The sequence below is a fragment of the Macaca fascicularis genome, chromosome 4 (genome assembly GCF_037993035.2).
Source record: "Macaca fascicularis isolate 582-1 chromosome 4, T2T-MFA8v1.1".
NCBI classification, from domain to species: domain Eukaryota; kingdom Metazoa; phylum Chordata; class Mammalia; order Primates; family Cercopithecidae; genus Macaca; species Macaca fascicularis.
The window spans coordinates 114,319,992-114,333,384 of NC_088378.1; the positions used below are offsets into that span (position 1 = coordinate 114,319,992).

The 13,393-nt window shown below is 37.2% G+C and overlaps 2 protein-coding genes across 3 annotated transcripts in view; one reads left to right on the plus strand and one right to left on the minus strand.

The window, feature by feature from the left end:
• PRIM2 (DNA primase subunit 2) overlaps positions 1-13,393 on the minus strand; it is a 316,216-nt gene that overhangs the window by 214,920 nt on the left and 87,903 nt on the right. The window lies entirely within an intron of this gene.
• Positions 12,587-13,215, plus strand: LOC102141029 (large ribosomal subunit protein eL21). Its single transcript, XM_005552640.5, has one exon. The coding sequence runs from the start codon at positions 12,628-12,630 to the stop codon at positions 13,108-13,110; it is 483 nt and encodes a 160-aa protein (XP_005552697.2). The 5' UTR covers positions 12,587-12,627; the 3' UTR covers positions 13,111-13,215.

Consider the following 13,393-nt stretch of genomic DNA (forward strand, 5'->3'; position numbering starts at 1 on the left):
CTCCATTCTTGATATGCTATTTACCAATTACCAGACAAGTTTAAATACCTTTATTTTAGCACTTACTCATGTTATCTTGTGGAGTCAGGCACTTGCTCATATCTTTTCCATCTGTTCTTATATAATTAACGAAATATTTAAAATCTAGTTGTTTTTCTTTGCTTAGGCTCTCAATTTTGTTTAATCTCTCCCTGGATAAAATTTAAAAGAACTTTTCCCTAAATCCTCTACTTTGGCTAGAAATTTACTATCTTTATGTTAATAAAGTACATTGCTTCAAGTACTGTAAGACGTGGTTGTGACAAAGAAGAACTGAACTCATCTTGATCTCTCAGTTAAGCTCCAGACAGCTAACAGTGAAAAAACAGAAAAATAATCTCTACTTTCTCGGAGTGCCTGATATTCAAATTAGGTCCCTGTTTTGTTTTTCTTACAATTTCCTGAAATAAATATACTTTTTCATAATCCATGCTGGCTAAACTGTGCCCATCCTTACCTATCTACCCACCACTGGCATCATAGACAAAAATTTCTAGTCAGCCCAAAATTAAAAGCAAGAATGCCATTCCAAGAAATAGGGTACATGTGCTCACAGGTATGTACCCACTACACTCCTGTGCAGGCACACAAGAAGGAGCTTCAAACAGAGCCAAAAGATGCAACTCTACCTTTAGACCTGGCCCCTTAAAACTCCTGCACTGACTGGGCGATTCACTGCCTCATGGGATCAGTTACTGCACTAACAATGTACCCTTAATCATAGTGAGTACTACTCTAGGGGATATACCCACCAGACAGGGCCGGATCCTTTAGCATTAAATTAGAGATGTTTACTAACGCAACATGAAGCTTCCCTTGGCTTTGCACATACCAAGTTTAGTAGGCTACTTCTGCAAAAATTCCTCAAGAGGATTTAACACTGACCACGTCTTAGTCCCCGAATCTTTAACATAAACCCTATTACCTAACAACTACTAACATTTCACTAATTCTGCTGCTCCCAAGCTTCCTGACTTTGCCACAGCTCATCCACTGCATTCATGTCACTCCAACTGGCAAGATCACCATCCCTCCAATCCATTCAGAGCAATAGGGTCTAATGCAAAGTTTGTGTTGTCTTATATTTTGCACTGGGTTCTTCTAGATTTCTTTCATGTTAGCCTTCAACTGCTTGACTCTGATTAATTTTATAAATTGTCAACCACCGTACACTGGCCCCAAATGAAAATTATACACGTGCTTATTTGAAAAATAATGGAAAATTAAAGGAAGTTTGTGAAAGCATGCAAACGTCTATGAAAATATGTTCCTACATCTGAACTTCTCAGATTAAAGAAAAAAACTACCATAAATTATTAGAAAAACACCAAGGTACAACACTAAGGAAGAAATGAAAATAGACTTTCCAATAGGCTACCAAGGCAACTCCGAAGTGAAAAAAGGCACAGGATACTAGGTTTTTGTTGTGTTATTGCCATACCATACTAAGCTTGTGTGTACATATTACGAAAATCAGTCATTTGTGTCACAAGGAATTACTCTGCACTAACAATGAAAATATAATACCTGACAAGCTCCTTATTCATCACTCTGAAACACTCATACTTCAACTCAAGTCTTTTACCTCATTGTTTAAAATTTCAAGTAAATGGGGCATCTCAAGGATTCACCTGCAAAATACTACATTTTTTTCCATCCTTTCTTAGCTCTTGGTATCTGACATGCCAATTTATTCTGAAAGGTCACAATGTAAGCAGAGTTCTGCTGCATGTGGGGGAAAAAACCTGTTTAGCATATACCCTATCATTTGTATACTAGCCATACCATGTGGAAAAAAAGAATTCCATCAAAAAAATGTAAACAGTATTAATGCCACTGAAATTCCGATACATTTGTTTTAATAAAATTAGTCTAAAGGGGTTTTTGGTATAGTAACTTGATATCTAAGTAAAATTCTAAGTTTCACTGATATATCTTTACATTAAAGTTCTGTGATATGTAATAATACTCAAGTCATCATATTCCATTAATTAAAAGTTAATAGCAATTAATTTTAAAGCACTGCATAATAAAGACAGAAAATATAAATCTTTTTTTTTTTTTTTTTTTTTTTTTTTTTTTTTTTTTTTTGAGACGGAGTCTCGCTCTGCCGCCCAGGCTGGAGTGCAGTGGCCGGATCTCAGCTCACTGCAAGCTCCGCCTCCCGGGTTTACGCCATTCTCCTGCCTCAGCCTCCCAAGTAGCTGGGACTACAGGCGCCCGCCACCTCGCCCGGCTAGTTTTTTGTATGTTTTAGTAGAGACGGGGTTTCACCATGTTAGCCAGGATGGTCTCGATCTCCCGACCTCGTGATCCGCCCGTCTCGGCCTCCCAAAGTGCTGGGATTACAGGCTTGAGCCACCGCGCCCGGCCGAAAAAAATATAAATCTTTAAGAAATATTTTCGGCCAGGCATAATGGCTCACGCCTGTAATCCCAGCACTTTAGGAGGCCAAGGCAGGAGGATCACCTGAGATCAGGAGTTCAAGACCAGCCCAGCCAACATGGGGAAACCCTGTCTCTACAAAAATACAAAAAGTGGGTGCCTGTAATCCCAGCTACTTGGGAGGCTGAGGTGGGAGAATCACTTGATCCCAGGAGGCAGAGGTTGCAGTGAGCCGAGATCACACCATTGCATTCTAGCCTGGGCAACTGAGTGAGACTCCATCTCAAAAAAAAAAAAAAGAGAGAAAAGAAATACTTTCTAATTTAATGTCTTCTATTTGACTACATAAATTAATGCAAAAAAAGAGTTCTATAAATTTAAACTATATGTTTGATGAAATGTCATAGCTCAAATTATAATGAGAGATATATTTTTAAGACTGGTACAGTCGAGATCCAATCTTGTAGATAATAAACTTATAAATTAAGACTGGCATATTTGGATCTTTCATCTTGTTCTAGTATCTTACATCTATTCTAGATGATTATTTTGAAGCCAGAATTCAAGGAGCACAGACTTTCATTTTCAGCAGATAAATTCTATCAGAATATCAAATATAAAGAGACCACTCTTTGAATAGAGAAAATAAAAGCGTACAAAGACAGTACTTCAAAATACAGAAAAATGAAAATCTTGAGTGGCAGAGACTCTAACCACCAGTAGTCAAGCTTCTCAATTGGCAACATAAAAGGAGGAAGTGGGAAGGAAAGCTGAAATAAAAGGAAAGACAGCATGCAAATAGCTATCATTCAATAGTCTGGCAAAAATGTAAAGCAAGGTCAAACTGTTAACAATGATCATTATAATACTTACAAAAGAAAACTTCTCACATTCACAATAAAAATACAGATGTCACAAACATTTAAATTCTCTAACATTTGCTTACAGCTTACATAATAATGCTTAATGAACACTAAAATTGTAGAGCAAAATATTTTCCCAAGTTTTGCATACTAGAGAGCTGTTGCTTCATTAAAACAAAAGAATTTGATGTATCAGTGCCATTACTCAAATAGACAAACTTAACAACTAGCCTGATAAAAATCTGTTAAGGAAAAAGATAGGGGTTGTGTCTCTGGTTTCAAACTTTATTTTGTGATTTGGGCTCCAAATATGTCTAATAAAATTTGAGTCAAATTTTATTTAATCTCTTTTGTTCCAAATACTACTTTAGTCCTTTGTTCACCACTGTAAAGTTTTGTTCTATTTTCTAAGACTTTCTTGAAAGTCACTAAATACAATGGCCTCTTCTCAGTCTTCACACTCCTGACTATCTGCTCCTTGGAACTCTACCATCTTTGAGCTTCTCTGAGTGCTCTTCCATCCTTCTAGAAGATTCCTTTTCAGATTTCTTCACTCTCTCCTTCCACCATCTGCCTTGTAATTGTGAACAGCCTCTTCATTCTCCCTATTTCATGCTGCTACCCTTAGCACTCTAATCCAATTTCAATACAACCTTGAATAAGTGTCACTACTATCCCCGATCTCTTTTCTGAATGCTAGAATTGTATTTGCAATTACATGCCAGATATCTCCACAAGTGAATATTTCTATGGCACCTCAAACTAAACATGTCCAAAACTAACATCATTGTTCCATACCCTCCAACATCCAAACAGACCTACTACCAACAGAGTTATTTTCCTTCCTCCTCCAATTCACCCAAAAATACGTCTGATACCAAATCCCCATGGATTTTGGATCAATTCTTAGCCATCCTGGCAGACATCAAAGAGCTTTTGTCTTCATTTTGCTGCCTTATCTTCTAATCAACCCAGGACCAGCTAAGATTGTTAGTTGAACATGGAAGAAGCTGACTAGCAGAAAATGAGTTTATTAAAAGGCTACTAGGAAGCTCACAGAATTGAGCTTCCAGAAGATGCAAAATTATTCTTTTTTTTTTGAGACAAAGTCTCCCTCTGTCGCCCAGGCTGGAGTGCAATGGTACAGTCTCAGCTCACTGCAACCTCCGCCTTCTGGGTTCAAGGGATTCTCCTACCTCAGCCTCCTGAGTAGCTGGGATTACAGGCACACGCCACCACGGCCAGCTAATTTTTGTAATTTTAGTGGAGATGGGGTTTCACCCTGTCAGTCAGGCTGGTCTTGAACTCCTGACCTCGTGATCTGCCTGCCTCAGCATCCCAAAGTGCTGGGATTACAGGCACGAGCCACTGCACCCGACCGAAAAACTATTCTTAAAGTTAAGCTTCTAAGCTCAAAACAGGAGCTAATTAGTCGTAAAACAGGGCTAATTATTAATAGAAAATGGCCATCACTGCTGTTTAGCATCCCACAGAGTACTAAAGAAAACCACCCCCAATGTGGGAAATCAATCTTGCAACCACCAAAAAGATACTGCTGCCACCAAAGTCTCTGCTCACATCCACCACTGCCACCACCAAACATGAAAGCCCTATGAAGATTCTGTTTCCTCAGTTCCAAATCAAAGTCCTGTGAGAGGTGAGTCTAATCAATGAAGTATAAGTCATATGCTTATGACCTAGTTACAAAAGAGAATGGGAACTTGAGTACTGCCTTCTATATTGGTGGGAGTGACACTTACATTAGCAAGACATTTTATTTATTTAAAAAAAATTTCCAAATATAAGACTTTATTCAAAAACTGAGGGTTAAATATGAATGCAACCAATACTACATACTACCCCTCCTTCCTGCCCTCATCTCCAATCCTATAATAAATTCATCCAAAATCATACCAGAGTTTGGTAAATATATATTAACAGACTTGCTGGAACTGGACCCAGCCTGTAGCTCAGAATATTTGGCTGGAGCCCAAATTCCCTGCCTGCGTGATGCCAGTCACTACGCCCTAGGAAACCACACTTTGTTCCTAAGACCAATAAATACTCCCTCCCTTTGTGATAGCTGGTTCCTCCTCCACACAGTACAGACCACCGAAAAACACCTCACTGCCATTACAGGCTTTATAAGTTGGAAATAACAAGAAACACTTGTCACAGTATCACATACACCAAAGTGAACCCTACTGGACACCAAAACCAACCTAGAATAAGCCTAAGTTCAACATACCCTTTAAATACTAGGATATGGATGGCAACTCCCCATAGTCTAACCACCGCATTCTCCAGAACCAGTCATTCCTCATCAATGGGCACCAAGATCCTAGGGCACGTCTCTCACGTCTTCCTCCTATCCTCACTGTCACCATTCCTGTCTGGGTCTTCATAACTTCTTACATGAATATTACAAGAGCATCCTAACAAATTCTTCTACACCAAAGTTCCCCTTGTACCATCACCACCACAATCACACATGCATATAAAATTCACATCAAATACTTGATTCTCTGAACAACTCAATAAAGTAAAAGTAAATACAGAAAGCACTACGGAAAATGTACCCCAAAATAATTAAATCTCAGTATTCTAAGTACATTCCTAGAAGAAAGGAGACCTACAATTTGTCCATCAGCCTCACCCCTTTTACACAATGAAATGTGAGTAGCAATACAAAAGATAATCGGGTTTAGCAAGCAAATAATTAATCTAGTTTCTGACTGGCATGACAAAAGTAAAACATGAAAACTATTTCCTAAATTCCTCTATAAAGACTGTGGACTCAGGAGGCAACCATGAAATATTTAATGAATTAATAAGAATATAAAAACATAGGAAACAGGCCCGGCACAGTGGCTCATGCCTGTAATTCCAGCACTTTGGGAGGCCAAGGCGGGTAGATCACAAGGTCAAGAGATCAAGACCATCCTGGCCAACACGGTGAAACCCCATCTCTACTAAAAATATCAAAAAAAAAATTAGCTGGGCGTGGTGGCATGCACCTATAGTCCCAGCTACTCAGAAGGCTGAGCTGGGAGAATCGCTTGAACCCAGGAGGCAGAGGCTGCAGTGAGCCGAGATCACGCCACTGCACTCCAGCCTGGCAACAGAGTGAGAATCCGTCTTACAGAAAAACAAAACAAAACAAAACAAAACAAAAACATAGGGAAAATGACCTTATCCCATCACTACTTCTAAGCTTAATCTTTATTCATCCTATATCTTTTTAAGTCGGCTCTAGGATTCTTTTTTTAAAACTTCCTTTTGACTAAAATAAACTTTGTTCTATTTGCATTTCCTCCCTAAAATCTCCCCTACATTTTGTGGTCCTCTGCCTATTTTCTCCATTTACTCTTACTATTATAGCATTTTTACATGGCCATTTTTAAGCCTTCCTATTTATAAGTACCTCCTATTCTCCCTTGTTTGTTGAGGTATTTTTTTTTAAGCATTTATTTTACAATACAATTTTCCTCAGAGCTGCCTTATGGCTATAAATATTCACACATTTGCAATTAGGATATATTCCTATTAAAATAATTATTTATAATCTTTGTGCTCTAATTGATTAGCAAGGATCTAGATGGCTGCACACATACTTGCCAAAAGAAGAGAAAAGCATGCAAGCATACCTCATTTCACCGTGCTTCACTTAACTGCACTTCAAACTGTTGTGTTATAAACTGAACACAATTTGAAGGTCTGTGGCAACCCTGCATTAGATAGTCAATGGGCTGCATTTTTCCAACAGCATGTGCTCACTTCATGTTTCTGTGTCACATTTTGGTAATTCTTGCAATAACTCAAACTTTTTCATTATTATATCTGTTATGGTGATCTATGATCAGTGATCTCTGATGTTACCAATGTAATTGTTTTGGGGCACCATGAACTATGCCCCTATGAGATGAGCTTCATCAGGAAATATTGTGTGTCTTGTGGCTATTTCACTAACCAGCCATTCCCTTGTCTCTCTCCTCTCCTTAGAGCTTCCCCATTCTCTGAAAAACAATAATATTGAAATTAGTAACTCTACAATGGCCTTTAAGTAGTGATGAGAAAGGAAGATTCTCAACTCTATCACTTTAAATCAAATGCTAGAAGCGACTAAGCTTAGTGAGAAAGGTATTTCAAAAATGGAGATAGGTTGAAAGCTAGGCCTCATGCGCCATAGAGTTAGCAAAGTTGTAAATGCAAAGGAAAAGTTCCTGAAGGAAATTCAAAGTGCTAATCCAGTTAACACATAAATGATAAGAAAGTGAAGGCCAGGCATGGTGGCTCATGCCTGCAATCCCAGCACTTTGGGAGGCTGATGTGGGTGGATAACCTGAGGTCAGGAGTTCGAGGCCAGCCCGGCCAACATGGTGAAAGCCCGTCTCTACTAAAAATACAAAAATTAGCTGGGCATGGTGGTGCATGCCTGTAATCCCAGCTACTCAGGAGGCTGAGGCAGGAGAATTGCTTGAAGCCAGGAGGCGGAGACTGCAATGAGCTGAGATCACGCCACTGCAATGCAGCCTGGGCAACAGAGGAGACTGTTTCTCAAAAAAAAAAAGAAAAACAGAAGAAAGTGAAGTGAAGCAGCCTTATTACCAATATAGAGAAAGGTTTAGTGGTCTGGATGGACCACAACATTCCCTTAAGCTTAATCCAGAGCAAGCCCCTAACTCTCTTCAATTCTATAAGGGCTGAGAAAGGTGAGGAAGCTGCAGAAGAAAAGTTGGAGGCTAGCAGAGGTGGGTCCATGAGGTTTAAGGAAAGCAGCCATCTCCACAACATAAAACTGCAAGGTGAAGTAGCAAGAGCTTCAGAAGCTACAGCAAGTTATCCAGAAGATCTAGCTAAGATCATGAAAAAGCTGTTGTTTAGGTGACTACACTAAACAACAGCTTTTTCATGTGGATGAAACCATCTAATACTGGAGGAAGATGCCATATAGGACTTCCACAGCTAGAGAGAAGTCAAAGCCTGGCTTCAAAGCTTCAAAGGACAGGCTCACTCCCTTGTTAGGGGCTAATGCAGCTGGAGCTGGTGACTTTAAGTGGAAGCCAAAGCTCATTTACCATGCTGAAAATCCTAGGGCCCTTAAGAATTAGGCCAAATCCACTCTGTTTGTGCTCTAGAAATGGAACAATAATGTCTGAATAATAGCACATACGTTTACAGTATAGTTTACTGAATAGTTTAAGCCGGCTATTGAGAGCCACTGCTCAAAACAAGTTTTCTTTCAAAATATTACTGCTTGTTGGCAATGCACCTGGTCACCCAAGAGCTCTGATGGAGATATACAAGGAGATTAATGTCTTCATATCTACTAACACAATATCCATTCTGCTGCCCATGGATCAGGAATATTTTAACTTTCACATCTTATTATTTAAGAAATACATGTTGTAAGACTAGAGCTACTATAGATAGTGATTCCTCTGATGGATCTGAGCGAAGTAAGTGGAAAACCTTCTGAAATGATTCACCAATCTAGATGCCATTAAGAACATTTGTGATTCATGGGAGAGGAAATATCAACATTAACAGGGATTTAGAAGTTGATTCCAACTCTCATAGTTGACTTTGAGGGGTTCAAGGCTTCAATGGAGGAAGTCACTGCAAATGTGGTGGAAATCACAAGAGAACTAGAATTAAAAGTGGAGACTAAAGATGGGACTAAACAGCTGCAATCTGGTGATGAAACTTTAAAGGATGAGGAGTTGCTTCCCATTGATGAGCAAAGAAAGTGGTTTCTTGAAATAGACTCTACTCCTGGTGAAGATGCTATGAACATTGTTGAAATGACAACAAAGAAGTTAGATTATTATATAAATTTTGTTTATCAAGTAGTAGAACACTTTGAGAGGACAGACTCTCATTCTTTGGAAACAATGCAGCACACTGAATGGTTGTCTTATTTTAAGATATTGCCAGACACTCCAACCTTCAGCAATCACCACTCTGATTAGTCAGCGGACATCAACATTGAGGCAAGACCCCCCCACCAGCAAAAAGATTACAACTCACTGAAGACTCAAATGATCATTAGCATTTTTTAGCAATAAAGTACTTTTAAATTAAGGAATGTACATTGCTTTTTAAAAGATGCTATTGTATTCTTAATAGACTACAGTATATTGTAAATGTAAGTTTTATATGAACTGGGAAACAAAAATTTATATGGCATGCCTCATTGTAATATTCACTCTATTGGTCTCAAACAGAACCTGCAATATCTTCGATGTAGGCCTGTAATTCCTTTTCTTACTTTAACAAGTAAAAGGTGACTGAACAAGTAAATAAAACATCTATCTTTGTTTCAAAGCTTAATTAGTGTTGCTTTTACAGTGTTTAACAAATTATAGCTATCCCGTCCTTCTCTGAATTGGCATAGCTCTTAGATATCTGAGTGATTTTTTTAATGCTATACAAATTATCTGTTTATTTGTTCATGTCAAGTAGAAGAGTATATAAGTCACTTACATCAAGAATCCTACCTTAAACCACTTCTAGTCTATACCTCATATGTAGAAAGCACTTCAGAAATATTTGTTTACATATTCCACAAATACCAAGTGGCTTTTAATTTCCATTTCTTTAATTACTTGCAAAATACTTTTTCAGTTTCTTGAAGACTTTTAGACAAGTTACTCAGAATAGTTATGCAACACAAGTATTAAGGGGAAATAAATATATGGGAAAACAAGTTCCTGAGGTAAAAGAAACAGAAATAAAAGAACAAAGGCATAGAGGCTATAAAATTTATACGTCATAAAGAAAGGCAAAGTAATTTTAGCTGTGTCAGAAATACCCAACACATAACAGTCCAGCAGGCTGATAGGCAATAAATAAGGCAATCAGAGAACTTTGATAATTAAGAAGCAATGCTTCATCAGCTACTACCATCTAGTTATTCAAAATCTGTGTTACTTTACCAGGTTAGTAACAAAAGATTCATATATGGAATTATTTTGTAAGTACATAAAACTTCCTAAGATTAATAAGATTCCAGTGAAAACAATACTGACAAGTTGTCACCATAATTACATTAGAAAAATAAACAACTCTCATCACTAAATCCTTTCTTTACAAGTTTAAAGGTTTCTGTTTTATACTTAATATTTTTCCTTACAAATTGAGAACACATCTCTCCCATTTTCTCTTTTAAGTAGTTCATTCAACAAACACAGAACCAGTATAATATGCAAAGCAGTATGGTAAGCATTAGGGATGCCAAGATGGATCTATGTTTCCCAACTGTCATAGAAATATTCATGTTCTTCAAATAAGTATCATTTGTGCATCCTTTGCAGAAGATATGAAAAGTGATCTCTTAACATTATATATTCTGATATTATTTGGGCTCTGAATTGAATTCAAAAGATAAAGCTCAGGTGCACCTCAATCCTTCCCACAGCAGATCTCAACAGAACTTCTTCCTACACCACAACTTATTCCCCACTTAACCAAATGCTTATTCTCCACTTAACTAAATGACATATTTTGCCTAGTCCACATCAGTGTAGTCACAGCAAGTACCCCTAACTTTACATTTAAGCATTCCGTGCTGTTCATTTGCCTTCTTGTCTATCACTTAAATTTTAATGTGGGACTATTTAAAGCATCTGTACTCTTCAAAGCCCTGGTAACAATGCTAAGTGTATAGTAGCTTCTCACTGAGTACTGCATAAATGAGATAAATACATAAATTCCAAGATACACAGTTGAGAGTTCAAATCACATGTCTACTATAATGTTTTACAACAGTATTAATATATTGGAATATTTGACACTTTGATGATTTTTTAATATTAATTCATATATCCTCCGGTAAATATTTTAACTAGTACACCAAGTTACTAAAGTTCTTAAGTCGCATATTTCAGAATTTGCTACAGCCCCTCCTTTCTATGTAAATGAGTGGCTTCCTTTTCATCTTTACTCCCTGGATGTTTATGACCAAGCACAGCATCCATGCTGACACTCAAGAGTTATGAGTGGTCCATTAGTTCTAATTTTCTATTTCTGTTACTATTATGTTGGGGCAAACATAATTGCAGTTTTTGTATTGTTGAAATTTCCCATTTGCTATTGGAATACATATTTCGGTCAATGGATTTTATTATAAAGCTGCCTTAGATGTTTTATGGAAACAAATAGGTTATAAATAAACTTACCTACTATGGAAAAGTTATATACCAGGTTTATATTTAAAATTCACATTTTCTTTTATCCACCAAAACATACTTCTATTCAAATTTATTCTCCTCCATTTTTCCTTCTCCCCTAGGTTTCTGTCAGACAACTATCAAACTTACTGTAAAGACCAAATTTTCTGCCTATACCTTCACATAGTTTGAGTTTCACTGCTATTTTCTTCCACTTCTTTCAAATTACTGCTTTTGAGTGGATCAATATCATAGTTGCAAGGCTTAAGTGGTCTCTTTTGCCATGCTCCAGATACCTATTTTTAGTTAACAGGTAGCTACTCCCCAGAAACTTTCATCAATGATAGAAGCCACAAAAAGCAAACTTATAAGTATTGAGGTTCTTTTATTAAGCTTATGAAGTGATAGTATATTTCGAAGAAATGCGAACATAAGACTATGGTTCTTATACTCTATATCACTCTATCCATTTCCCAGTAAGGTAATGAAATCATTTAACACAAACTAAAATTACTTTCTCTTTCTTCATGGCATACAGATTCTATAGCCTTATGCTTTGTTTTTCCATTTCTGTTTATTTTATTACAGGAACTTGTTTTCCCATATATTTATTTCCTCTAAATATTTCTGCTGTATAACAATTCTGAGTGACTTGTTTAAAACTTTTCAAGAAAATTAAAAAATTATTTCCCAAGTAATTAAAGAAATGGAAATTAAATGCAATAAGTTACTACTTTTACCCATCATGTTAGCCAAGATATTTATCTGTAAAATCCTGAATAATTGAAGAGTTGAACCAACTTTTCTTATATATCATTTGGAGAAGCACAAACTGAAGTAGTATAGATAAAAGCCATTCCATAGATATATCAAGAGCTTTAAGACATTTAGACTCTCTGACCCAATAATTTAATTTACAAATCTATCTAAAGAAACAAATCATAAATAAAAACAGAGACTTACATAAGAAGTGTTCATCACAGCATTATATGTGACTGTGGATAATTACTAACAGGGTAAAAGTCTAACATCAGTAATTAGATAAATAAAATAAATATATTATAGACAAATATTCTAAATCCATGTGATAGATTACACAGTCGTAAGCATGCTGTTAAAAAAAAATTAGCCTTTCGGCCGGAACCGCCATCTTCCAGTAATTTGCCAAAATGACGAACACAAAGGGAAAGAGGAGAGGCACCCGATATATGTTCTCTAGGCCTTTTAGAAAACATGGAGTTGTTCCTTTGGCCACGTATACGCGAATCTATAAGAAAGGTGATATCGTAGACATCAAGGGAATGGGTACCGTTCAAAAAGGAATGCCCCACAAGTGTTACCATGGCAAAACTGGGAGAGTCTACAACGTTACCCAGCATGCTGTTGGCATTGTTGTAAACAAACAAGTTAAGGGCAAGATTCTTGCCAAGAGAATTAATGTACGTATTGAGCACATTAAGCACTCTAAGAGCCGAGATAGCTTCCTGAAATGCGTGAAGGAAAATGATCAGAAAAAGAAAGAAGCCAAAGAGAAAGGTACCTGGGTTCAACTGAAGCGCCAGCCTGCGCCACCCAGAGAAGCACACTTTGTGAGAACCAATGGGAAGGAGCCTGAGTTGCTGGAACCTATTCCCTATGAATTCATGGCATAATAGGTGTTTAAAAAAATAAAATAAAAGACCTCTGGGCTGAAAAATGTTTCTCTTCATTGAGTAGAAGTGTGGTGTCCTCTCCCCCAAAGAAATACTTAAAGCAAATTTTAGTTGTGTCCTAATTCATTATGTAATGTCTTTCCTATTCAAATTTAATGTATTCCTTGCTGAAGGATGTAAGGTAGCTTATTGTGCAACAGATTACTCAGTTGGTTAGAAAATGGCCAGGTATTATGTATGAAATATTTGTACTGGTTTGAAGATAGTCTTAAATCATCAAGGA

Coding starts and splice junctions, on each gene's coding strand:
- LOC102141029 (XM_005552640.5), top strand. CDS start 12,628: ATGACGAACACAAAGGGAAAGAGGAGAGGCACCCGATATATGTTCTCT.